The 13,525-nt window shown below is 41.9% G+C and overlaps 1 protein-coding gene across 1 annotated transcript in view; it reads right to left on the bottom strand.

The window, feature by feature from the left end:
• Positions 1 to 9,021: 9,021 nt before the first annotated feature.
• Positions 9,022 to 13,525, bottom strand: part of triob (trio Rho guanine nucleotide exchange factor b) — a 71,332-nt gene continuing 66,828 nt past the window's right edge. Inside the window, exons 54-58 of the mRNA XM_083541785.1 lie at positions 12,406 to 12,527; positions 11,540 to 11,612; positions 10,532 to 10,732; positions 10,312 to 10,450; positions 9,022 to 10,223 (exon numbers count right to left, since the gene is read on the bottom strand). Of these exons, the coding sequence (XP_083397911.1) occupies positions 9,678 to 10,223; positions 10,312 to 10,450; positions 10,532 to 10,732; positions 11,540 to 11,612; positions 12,406 to 12,527 (1,081 nt within the window). The 3' untranslated portion in view covers positions 9,022 to 9,677. The remainder of the gene's footprint in view (positions 10,224 to 10,311; positions 10,451 to 10,531; positions 10,733 to 11,539; positions 11,613 to 12,405; positions 12,528 to 13,525) is intronic.

Raw genomic sequence — 13,525 nt, 5'->3', positions numbered from 1 at the left:
TATTTCTAAAATGATGTATTTAAACTTTGCGGTGTTTGTGATACTGAATACTGTTGACTGTTGTCACAAATATGTAAATATAAATATATATTAACGCAAACTCATTTCATTTTCACAAATATATAAGAGGTGAAATTAAAACCTTCAACGCAACACACACACACACACACACACACACACACACACACACACACACACACACACACACACACACACGACGTCTTTTTTCTCATTACTCAGATATAAAAAACAACAATAAATCCACCATGGTGCACAAATCCGGCGATTAAAACCGTCTGTGTGGAAACATAGCAAAGGTTCCGTTTGGTGTCCTGAAGATTTACATCATTACTTTAAAACATTGACATGGAAATGTATTCTTCATGCTGTATGTTGAGTTCGGTTTCACTGATAATAAACGTACATTAGTATCAAACCTCAATATTTCTCCATGTTAATTAGAGAATTAAACACGTGAAAAGTATTAATTTAATGTAGATTTCTAACAGACACAAATGCGTGATTGTGATTGGTCTTCAGATGTGACAGTGTTTGCTTTCGACATGCTTTTTCTGGGTTAGAAGATGATGACGATCTCCTGCTATAAAGATCTAAATCCTATAGAACATCTTTGGGATGAATGTAAACGCTGACTGCACCTCACCTTCATGAATCTCCACAAAACCTAGTGGAACATCTTCCCAGAAGAATGGAGCTTTTTCGAACTGCAAATGGAGACTCGATGTGGAACGGGACGTTCAAAAAGACACAAAAACTAATCTTATGGTCAGGTGTCTTCAACGTTTTGTCCATATTGTGTAGATTATAAGTTGCATTTGAGTGAATTCAGGTGAGCAGGAAAGCAGGTTGATGTTTGTAAGAACTTAATCATTAAATAAAATAAAAAAAAAAGGTTTGTTGTAAAGAGGCTGGAGAAGTCATGTGTCCCAGTTCTTTTGTAAATACACTGCATTTGTAAGAGTCACTGGAGGATGACGAGCGCCCCCTGCTGGATCTTCACACTCTCCATCCTCCTCAGCTTCATCATGCCGTTTTGGTGCTTTATTTGCCTTCAGGGCTGATCAGAGAAAACTTTCTTTTCTTAGGAAATGCTCTTCTAAAGCTGCAGTACACATGAGTCCTGCACACCTGTGTGTACATAGAAAGCACCATAATGAACCCTGAGTCTCCCCTGAGAGTCCCGATTAGTAAAGATAGCTGTGGCTGCATGCAAAGCAGAACACACACACACACACACACACACACACACACACACACACACACACACACACACACACACACACACACACTTGCACAGCCTTGTGGTATACTCACCCTTCACACCTGAAGAAAGATTTTTTTTTATTTCACACTATAAGACAAACAAGTCCTCAATGCAAAACCCACTTGCTAAATAGATTCCCATACAAAACCTTTATCTCGGGGATGTGTGTGTGTGTGTGTGTGTGTGTGTGTGTGTGTGTGTGTGTGTGTGTGTGTGTGTGTGTGTGTGTAATTGAAAATCCAAAATGGTTCCTTAAAATGATTTTTTTTTTTATTCTTATTTTTTTTAATTTTATTAAATATTTTTTTTATTAATTCATTTAATTTATTTTCATTAATGAGACTTTAAGATTATACTTAAATAAAAAGTAGTAAAAATGTTCGTAGTTTTGTATGAATTAGGAATGAAAATAAAATATACAGTAACAAAAATAAATAAATATATAAAAATGAATAATAATAATAATTTACATCATTAAAGCAAAACTCTTTCATTTAAACTTTAGTGCTGATTAAATATCAAAAAGTTTATTTTCTTCTTTTCCTCCCTGAAACTCATAGTGTGAGTTGTGACGTGTGTTTCAGAGCAGCTGTGGTTTGTGGAGGTGTGACTTCTGCTGTAAACTGGATTAAAGTGGTATTAATTTGGAACGAGCTGCAAACAAGGGGGTGCAGTCAGCGTTCACATTCAGCCCTAAGGTTTTAAACAGGAGCTCTATAGCACGAGATCTTCCACATCATCCACACCATATAAAAGCAGATCTTCATGGAGCTGGATTTCAATATTAGCTTCAATTATGAACAACTTTCAGTCTATAATTTATTCGTTCTAATGTGAAATGTGACAAAATATATATAAATAAATCAATCATCAATTAAATTCAAATATAAAATAAAAATTCTAACAAAATACTTAACAAACAAAATGATAAAAAAAAAAAAAAAAAGTCATCCTACTGTTATTATTATTATTATTATTATTATTATTATTATTATTATTATAGTGATTATTATAATTGTATTATTATTTACACTTACTTTCAGTCAACACGTCAGGAAAGTGATGACAGCAGCGTTTTCTCAAAGTGACCTCACGAAAACAACAACAACAAGAGAAGAAAAGAGACCTGCCCTTACTGCAGTTTTCAAGAATGTGAAACCGTGTGTGTGTGTGTGTGTGTGTGTGTGTGTGTGTGTGTGTGTGTGTGTGTGTGTGTGTGTGACATGTCCAGGATAAAGGCAGTCTGCTACACACTGCAGGTTCTGTACCTGGTGTCGTGGTCGAGGTGTTTATGATGAGAGATTTATGAATGTAACTGCGGCTGGACACAAACATCGTAACTCAGAGTGAAGCAGATTGAAGCCTCACGCTGGGGGTTCATTCAACACCAGGAGAAAAAGTCATTTGTGTTTAAAAACAACTTTCCATGTGAGTCAGAGACCCGAATCAAAAGCGTGAAAAACACTGACTTCACTTATAGTAATATTGTTTTCTACACAATTAACAATCGCACAACTGCTCTAACACAACAAACTACAACTGCTATAACACAACAAACTACAGCTGCTCTAACACAACAAACTACACCTGCTCTAACACAAACTACACGTACAACTGTTCTAACACAACAAACTACACCTGCTCTAACACAACAAACTACACCTGCTCTAACACAACAAACTACAACTGCTATAACACAACAAACTACAACTGCTCTAACACAACAAACTACACCTGCTCTAACACAAACTACACGTACAACTGTTCTAACACAACAAACTACAGCTGCTCTAACACAACAAACTACACCTGCTCTAACACAACAAACTACACCTGCTCTAACACAACAAACTACACCTGCTCTAACACAAACTACACGTACAACTGTTCTAACACAACAAACTACAGCTGTTCTAACACAACAAACTACACCTGCTCTAACACAACAAACTACAACTGCTATAACACAACAAACTACAGCTGCTCTAACACAACAAACTACACCTGCTCTAACACAAACTACACGTACAACTGTTCTAACACAACAAACTACAGCTGCTCTAACACAACAAACTACACCTGCTCTAACACAACAAACTACACCTGCTCTAACACAACAAACTACACCTGCTCTAACACAAACTACACGTACAACTGTTCTAACACAACAAAGTACACCTGCTCTAACACAACAAACTACACCTGCTCTAACACAACAAACTACAACTGCTATAACACAACAAACTACAGCTGCTCTAACACAACAAACTACACCTGCTCTAACACAAACTACACGTACAACTGTTCTAACACAACAAACTACAGCTGCTCTAACACAACAAACTACACCTGCTCTAACACAAACTACACGTACAACTGTTCTAACACAACAAACTACAGCTGCTCTAACACAACAAACTACACCTGCTCTAACACAAACTACACGTACAACTGTTCTAACACAACAAACTACACCTGCTCTAACACAAACTACACGTACAACTGTTCTAACACAACAAACTACACCTGCTCTAACACAACAAACTACACCTGCTCTAACACAACAAACTACAACTGCTATAACACAACAAACTACAGCTGCTCTAACACAACAAACTACACCTGCTCTAACACAAACTACACGTACAACTGTTCTAACACAACAAACTACAGCTGCTCTAACACAACAAACTACACCTGCTCTAACACAACAAACTACACCTGCTCTAACACAACAAACTACAGCTGCTCTAACACAACAAACTACACCTGCTCTAACACAAACTACACGTACAACTGTTCTAACACAACAAACTACACCTGCTCTAACACAACAAACTACACCTGCTCTAACACAACAAACTACACCTGCTCTAACACAACAAACTACACCTGCTCTAACACAAACTACACGTACAACTGTTCTAACACAACAAACTACAGCTGCTCTAACACAACAAACTACACCTGCTCTAACACAACAAACTACACCTGCTCTAACACAACAAACTACAGCTGCTCTAACACAACAAACTACACCTGCTCTAACACAAACTACACGTACAACTGTTCTAACACAACAAACTACACCTGCTCTAACACAACAAACTACACCTGCTCTAACACAACAAACTACACCTGCTCTAACACAACAAACTACACCTGCTCTAACACAACAAACTACAACTGCTCTAACACAACAAACTACAGCTGCTATAACACAAACTACACGTACAACTGTTCTAACACAACAAACTACACCTGCTCTAACACAACAAACTACAGCTGCTCTAACACAACAAACTACAACTGCTCTAACACAACAAACTACAGCTGCTATAACACAAACTACACGTACAACTGTTCTAACACAACAAACTACACCTGCTCTAACACAACAAACTACAGCTGCTCTAACACAACAAACTACAGCTGCTATAACACAACAAACTACAGCTGCTCCAACACAACAAACTACAGCTGCTCTAACACAACAAACTACAGCTGCTCTAACACAACAAACTACAGCTGCTCTAACACAACAAACTACAGCTGCTCTAACACAACAAACTACAGCTGCTCTAACACAACAAACTACACCTGCTCTAACACAACAAACTACAGCTGCTCTAACGCAACCAGTATTGTTTTTTTTTTTAACAATATGAATAATAAACTACTGTATTTTGCCTGAATGCAGTAGAAAAATGTAAATGGTTGATTAATGTGACTGTAACAGAAGAGAAGAGAAGAGAAGAGAAGAGAAGAGAAGAGAAGAGAAGAGAAGAGAAGAGAAGAAAACAGAGCCCGTCAGTGGAAGCCTGTGTGATGTGAAGATCTCGTCAGTGGAAGCCTGTGCTCTGTGGAACAGAGGTCACGGTGCTTTTTGTTTGCTGTGAACGTTCCTATGAGAACGCTGATAAGATCAGGTGCGTGTTATTTTCAGGTCTTATCTTCACATCTGCTGTCTGCAATTTTCACACCTTTACACCATCTTATTCATTCAAGAACCACATGCTGGAAGGCATGAAGGTGCACCACAAAGGTACTTCAGCCTAGAAGAAATGCATGAAAAATACAAATGTAATTATTTAAAAAATTAAATAAATAAACTGAGGGGTTTTAGGATATCCTGGAAATCGAAGAAAAAAATGTAGGAAACCTCAAGACATTTTACCAGAAAAATGAGTTTTATCACTTTATAGCATTATTTTATATTATAGAGTCTAAAACAAATTAGATTTACAATTTATTCAAACATTTTTCATCAATTAAACAATTATTATAACTTAATACTCTCTGCTTTTTTTTGTATATAATTTATCATTTATATTGTACATCATTTATAAAACAAAAATTATTAATTCCGATATTCACAAAAATCATAATTTCTATTAGAAAAAATTTTTTTGAACGATTTAGTGTTTAAACACCCAGCAGGAGTTTCTGAAGCTGGGCAAAAGTAGAGCAACAGCACCACCTAGTGGCAGATAATATATATATTGCGCAATAGCACCATGTGATTTTACCGCAATCTAACATTTTTGCTAAAACATAAACTCTCTATGGATAAAAGTATTCGGAAACCTAAACATGAGATTGGTATGTAACTCTTTTGAGGACATACCATTTGCTGGTATAGTAATCTCCATTCTTCTGTGAAGATGTTCCACTAGAGTTTGTGGAGATATGTGCTACTGATGTAGGTGAGAAAATGAGGAGGCCTGGGGTGCATTGCTCAAATTCATCCTCATTAAGGTTGAGAGTCAGAGCTTTAGGGCAGGAGATCTTCCACATGTAAAGCAGATCTTCATGCTGGAACGGGTTTTGGATCTCCTAGTGCAAATAAAAGGAAAATGTCATTCTACTGCATCCAAAGACGTCCTGTACAACTGTCTGGTTTAAATTGAACTGTTTGGGGAAGAACCTCATGTGGTTGGAAAAATGTGGTGCCCCAATACTTTTAACCACAAATAACTAAAGGAAGTGAAACTTCTTGCAGCTCAAAATTCTTACCTAAAAAGCCACAAAGTTCTGCGAGTAGATTTTAAAAACACTTCCTAAAATGGTTTAGGAACCGTTACACTTCATTACGCTACTGGGTTTTTCATCGTCTGCATCAAATTCGCTCAAATAAACAACAAAAAAACACAATGAGAGACGAAACGTACTGTTTCACGTGTTTAATAATCTCAATAAAATATATACAGCACACGACGTGTGGAGGTTCAGGATTCTGTACAAAGAGATGAACACAAAAGCGTTCGAAATGGATTTCTTTTATCCGCGTGTATAAAACGTGACAGAGCTACACACGTTTTTTTTTCCTTCACGTTCCGGTCTGTACAGCTGTACATGAGCACAAAATAAATACGCAAAAACTCAAATCAATCTGACCTTGGGTTGACCCCATGCTTACGGACACGGCATCGAACTCCATAAAACCACGACACGACTTCATACAAAAAAAACTGAACGACGTCAACGAGCTGGAGATCTTCAGCCCTGATGGGTTCCACAAGCGGGAAGTAGAAAGACACCCATGCAAATATACACATCTTTATACGTGGAATATTAAAATGCTCTGAGAACGCGTCATTATCTTCAGCAATCGAAATCAAATAATAAAACACAAGACGAATAAATAAGGATGAATTCACGTGAACGTCGTCACGTTTATCGTTCGGATCCTGGCAGACTTTGGTATGAGAATAATTCCGACATTGTGTGTATTAATACTGGACAGGAGGAACGGAGCGAGAACGAGCCGTGAACACGTCTGAAGAACGTCTGAAGAACGTGTTTATTGTGGTGGAACATCAGCAGGTTTCAACACCACTTACTATAAATACCTGCAAAAAAAAATACAGTCCTAAACACTGCACGTGGATGTGATAGGAGTTCACGCTCACGCAACATTCAGATACGTTTCTGGTTTAAATGTATATACAGGCAAAGGTTTGTGGACACCTGACCATATGATTCCTATGTTCCTGTCATTAAAACCTCCAGCGTTCTAGCAAAATGTTGATGTTCATGTTAATAAACACTAACACTGATGTAGGTGAGAAGGTTAGGAGGCCTGGGGTGCAGTCAGCGCTCACATTCATCCCAATAGGAGTTTAGCAGAAGATCTTTATGGAGCTGGAACTTGTTTGTGTCCTAGTTGAAGTGAAGGTCAAATTTTATACTTCAAACTTTGTGGGATCAGTTTGGAGAAGAAGCTCATATGGGTGGAAAAGTCAGGTGTCCCAATACTTCTGTCTTTTTAGTTTGTTGGTGTGAGTGTGTGTGTGTGTGTGTGTGTGTGTGTGTGTGTGTGTGTGTGTGTGTGTGTGTGTGTGTGTGTGAGTGTGTGTGTGTGTGTGTGAGTGTGTGTGTGAGTGTGTGTGTGTGTGTGTGTGTGTGTGTGTGTGTGAGTGTGTGTGTGAGTGTGTGTGTGTGTGTGTGAGTGTGAGTGTGTGTGTGTGTGTGTGTGTGAGTGTGTGTGTGTGTGTGTGTGTGTGTGTGTGTGTGTGTATAGACAGGTTCTGATGACCCCATTATAACCTGTTGAGATTATGGAACAGAATTTAGCAAAACGGATTCATGTGCAGTAAAATATAAACTGTACAGTGTGGATATTTATCTATTTATATATTGAGTGGAGAGCGGAGTGGAGGATGGAGTGGAGGATGGAGTGGAGGGTGGAGGGTGGAGTGGAGGGCGGAGTGGAGGATGGAGTGGAGGGCGGAGTGGAGGATGGAGTATGGAGTGGAGGATGGAGTGGAGGGCGGAGTGGAGGATGGAGTGGAGGGCGGAGTGGAGGGCGGAGTGGAGGGCGGAGTGGAGGGTGGAGGGCGGAGTGGAGGGCGGAGTGGAGGGCGGAGCGGAGGGCGGAGCGGAGCGGAGGGCGGAGCGGAGGATGGAGTGGAGGGCAGAGTGGAGGGCGGAGTGGAGGATGGAGTGGAGGGTGGAGCGGAGGGTGGAGTGGAGGGCGGAGTGGAGGGTGGAGTGGAGGGCGGAGTGGAGGGCGGAGTGGAGGGTGGAGTGGAGGATGGAGTGGAGGGTGGAGCGGAGGGCGGAGTGGAGGGCGGAGTGGAGGGTGGAGTGGAGAGTGGAGTGGAGGGCGGAGTGGAGGGCGGAGTGGAGGATGGAGTGGAGGGTGGAGCGGAGGGTGGAGTGGAGGGCGGAGTGGAGGGTGGAGTGGAGAGTGGAGTGGAGGGCGGAGTGGAGGGTGGAGCGGAGGGCAGAGCAGAGCATACGATGGTACGTTTCTCCACCGCACAAAACGTAATTGTTAAAATTAAAAAACGAATATTGTTCGAATTTTGTGGAATGGATTTGGAAATGTCTCAGTTCAGCTAAAACGCATATCAGAAGTGAAAAGTAGCTCCGTTTACTAATCAAAATTTAATCTAGTGGTTTAATTGTAAATCCAAAGAAACACATCAAAGACGGTGGAATTTCTTCATGCAGTAATGAAAAGATGGTGTGGAAGACGGCTATAAACATGCCGGTGGTTCAGAATGAATTATTTCCCATGAGAACTGAAGAACAGGTAAAAAATCATCTAGGAGGCGTGTTAGAACTTCACACCACCTCACATACACAAGTGGTCGACGTTGTACGTGTTCTTGCTCTTACTTGCAGTATTTCTGGAAATAAAATTGTTCCCAAAGCTACAAAAATTCCCGGAGGAACATGAAGATGATGCAGAACCAGTTTCCTTTCTCCAGATACAGTATATTCTCTCGTTTGTTTTTTTAATTGTACTCCAAAACTTCAAGCATCTCATTTGCTGTGCTTCTATACATATTTTATACAAAACACTTTCCTGAAAACGATACAGTACTGCAACAACCTGAATCCAGAATACGGCCATGAAGAAAAAAACTCTCCAAGAAGAAAAAGGTCTCGTTTGTGCTTCTGTGCATTTTTTTTGTACAAACAGGATTTGATAATGAGGCTGATTTCCAAAGTCCAAAAGGTTTAAGAGTTGGGAAGCAGTTATTTGAGTTTTGTCATCATCATCATCATCATCATCAGCAGCAGCAGCAGCAGCAGCAGGATATAAACGACATTCCGGTTACGGTGAAACGTGGCTTCAAATAAAAAAAATAATAATAAAAAGAGGATGAGATTCCATTTGGAATTTCATTTGGAGCTTGCAAGATTCTTGGAACCAACCCAAAAATGTTGAAAGTCTCCGATCTTCCAAGGATGAGATAGTCGCTGGACAGTTTCACCAGGAACTCAAGAGAGACATCAAACATCCTGAAAACTCTCGAGTGATGAGGTGGTTACTGGACTCAGAGGTACAGAGTTGCCAGAAGTTGCTGAAGTCTCCCTCATACCTGCCCGAGGAACCCGTTTCTGTTGCTCTTTAGGTCTTTTTCTGGAGAACCATCTGTCACGCTTTACCAAGAAGCCGGCTTCTTAAAAACGTCCTCAGGTTCTCCATGGGCCTCAGGTCACTCTGGTGTTTGCGCCTCTCAATGAAGGCCACGAGTCGCGCTGTGTCAAGACGGACCAATCCGGAAGCGGATCGGGGGCGGAGCCAGGGCTCGCTCTGCAGGCAGGATTGAGCTGACTGTCTCCTCCACGCTTCGGAGTGCAACAGCGAACACACGAAATCGCGTGCTGCTCTGCTCACGCCTGCAAAATAATCTTCTGGGAAGCTGAAGTCCAGGCGGCAGATGTTGAGGCACGTCTCCTCTACGCTCTCGTCTAAGAACGGAGAGGCGCCGCTCAGCAACACGTACGCCAGAACACCTACGCTCCAGAGATCGGACGCCAGAGCCACCGGCTCGCCCAGCACCACTTCGGGTGCGCAGAACTCGGGGCTTCCTACCAGAGGCTGGACGTAGGGGGAAGAGCTGAGGAGCATGGCGTCGCCGAAATCCGTCAGCTTGACCACGGAATGAGCAGACGCCTGCTCCACCACAACGTTCTCGGGCTGTGGAACAAAGTGCAGATCGGTTTTTGTCAAGACTTGTTGATCAATAAAACTCATCGGTCCACTAGAGAGATGTTCAGGTCCTTACCTTCAGGTCGAGATGAGCTATCCTGCAGGTATGTAGGTAGTGTAAAGCTTCTAAAATGTCCCTCAGGTAGAGAGCCACCTTCTCTTCAGTCAGGTTCCCCCAACTCACGATGTGGTCCAGGAGACGGCCCTGATCAGCCCTGCCAAGCAACGCCAAAAACATGAGGAAAAAACAAATATAAAACCTGAAATCTTTAGAAAAATCCAGGTGGAGATCTTACATTTCCAGCACGAGCACGTAACTGGTGTTGGTCTCGAACGTGTCGAGGAGGCCCACCACGTTGGGATGCTGCAGGCAGCGCAGAACGTTCAGCTCCTTCATCACCTGCTCACGCCGCATCAGCTTCTTGTTCACCAGCTTCGCGACCACCGAGCGTCGCGTCCCTTCCTGCTCGCACCACTTAGCCACGGAGAACCTACCTCTTCACAAACCAAAACAAAAGAATCCGGAGTTTACTCCATACTTCATAAAGATCATGAACTAATGGAGTCTTCAGAGGACTTCATAAATAAGCAAGAACCTACACTTTCTGGAGAAGAAGTTGTGGACCATAAGACTGCTGCTGAATTCGTTCCCATTCTTTGTTAATAACCTCCACTTCTCTGGGGAGATGTTCCACTAGAGTTCCACAAGAAAGTGATTGTGATGTTAATAAAGGTAGTGATGTAGATGAGACGGTCAGGAAGCCTGGGATGCAGGAACACTGCATCCCTACACAACTGTGTGCCTCCACATCTGGGAGAACCACATATGGCTGGAAAAGTCTGGTCTTCCAATAAGTTGGAGTGGAAGATCTCCTGCTATTGAGCTCTAAACCTGATGATGTGTGAACACTGACTGCACCCCAGGGCCTCCTCACCTTCTCACCTGCTTCACCACCTGACTTTACTAACACCCTTCTTGTGGCTGAATGAGCAAATCTCCACAAAATCTGGAGGAACATCTTCCCAGAAGAGTGGATGAAGACTAAATGTTAAACAATCTTATGATCAGGTGTCCACAAAGTTTTTGTCCACACAGTGTATGAAGCTCAGGAAAAGAAGTTTGGAATTAGGAGCTTGTGGTTGAAAAGTGAACCAGAAGAACCCAATTTACATGTTCCATGTTTTCATGATCTCTCTGCATGTTGACATAATTCATGCATTCCTTCTTTGAAGATCACCTTAGACACAGGAGACCAGGGCCTCGTACCTCTGAGCCATGTTTCAAACAGGAGATCCAAACTCACCTGCCGAGTTCCATCACTTCGGTGTAAAGCGACTCAAAATTCTCCTTCCAGATCATTCCATCACTGTAGGAACCTGTGCAAAGCAGCAGAGTCATGAATCAGGACTGGACCTCAGCACTGCTACTGCTTTACCCTCACCCTCACCTTCACCCTCACCCTCACATTCACCCTCACCCTCACCCACAACCCAACATCTACACTCGCTTTCATCTTGATTCCATTTATTCATAATCATTTCTCTTCAAAATGAAATCAAATAGAACCATTTCACGAGGTGTTTTTTTTCCACCTCAAAATATCTGTCTTTGTATTGAAGCAGTTCTTCAGTAATTCAGCAGAACCCTGGTTTTGTACTTCCTCTGTTTCCTTTGTGGTCATGATGACATTCTGAAAGCAGACGTGCAGATTATTAGGGCTAAATGTCAAAACGCTCCATCACAAAATAGAATCAGGGTTGTGAACACAGGAACCAGCAGGTTCTCGGACTGATCAGCTTCTGATCAAAACGTGGGATCATCTGAAGGTTTGTGATGGTTTAACACTCTGGAGCATGACGAATGTTCTAACCTTCATCAGCGTCAGTATCTCAGACGCGTGGTCGGCTGCAGAGCTCCAATTGGTAGATTATTCTTAACTTTTCACACTTTGGTTTTGTAGATGTTTGAAAAAAGAAACACTCTGAGGTGTGAAGTTGTGAGAAAGTGACCTGATTGTCTGATTAGAAACAAAGTCATGCCGAAGGTCATCATTTCCCCGCAACGTTTTTTTTTCCCACTCTCGACGTTCTCTGTACTCTTTCGGAAGAGAAATGCTGAGATGTTTTTGAGCGCAGGTTCATGCTGAAGGTCACGAGAGGAACGTCTCACCTTGCACTCGGAGGCGGGCGGACGAGGTGACCGTGCCGACGTCGTTGGCGGCGCTGCAGGTGTAGGTTCCGCCGTCGTCCACGGTTACGGGGGACAAGCTCAGCGTCACCTCGCCCGTCTCGCTGCGAGGACACGGCCAAAAAGGAACCGGAAAAAAAATGTGTAAAAATAAAAGCATGTGAGGGGCAGAGTTATTTACGTTTGTGTGATTCAGACTGTGTGACCTACAGACACTTTATACCAAGAAGCTAAATTCAGACCGAACTACGGAACCCAAGTCTGCTGCGTCTACAGTACGGCAGCAACATGATAAAAAATGTAACACTTGAAACAAGTACACTTGAAACACTATTATTGAATTGTTGCTATTTGACCTTAGATTCTGTTGGACCAGGAGGCATACGGAACATCTTTATCTTCTTTTTAAGCCTGTTAGAAGGCCTTCCTTTTTACCTCCAACATTAGCATTTCTCCACTGACATACCCCATGTCCCTCTGATCCATCTCACCTTGTCTCCAAAACAAGTCAAGTTTATTTCTATTGCGCTTTTCACAACAGACATTGTCTCAAAGCAGGTTTACACAAATCAACAGTGAAGGTGAACGGTGTGTGTTTATCCCTGATGAGCAGCCGTGGCGACTGTGGCAAGGAAAAACTCCCTTAGATGTTATGAGGAAGAAACCTTGAGAGGAACCAGACTCAAAAGGGGAACCCATCCTCATTTGGGTGACATCAAGAGTTTGATCATAAATCTTTCAACAATACAGAACACTGGAGAGAGAGAACTAACATGAGTACTGGAGTATAAGATTATAAGTAAATGTTCTTTCAACAGTCTTTGGTATAAAAGTAGGAGCTACTGAGCTCAACATTTGTGATCATCACAGATCCAGCATCAGCTTCTCCAAAACACCCTACCTGCTCTAAATAAATCATTCAGATGTTAAACGATTTCAAAAAATGCACCTCTCTGGTCGAGACCAGTTAAAAACCGAGCTCTGGAGACCTCTAGTGGTGAATAGGTGTTTTTACATTTATGGCATTTAGGCAGACGCCCTTATCCAGTGACTTACAGGTGAGCAGGGGAGGTTAAGGGTCTTGCTCAAGAGCCCCAGCAAT

The sequence above is a fragment of the Silurus aristotelis genome (assembly GCF_946808225.1).
Source record: "Silurus aristotelis genome assembly, chromosome: 1".
Lineage (NCBI taxonomy): Eukaryota > Metazoa > Chordata > Actinopteri > Siluriformes > Siluridae > Silurus > Silurus aristotelis.
This window is presented reverse-complemented; position numbering and strand designations above follow the sequence as displayed.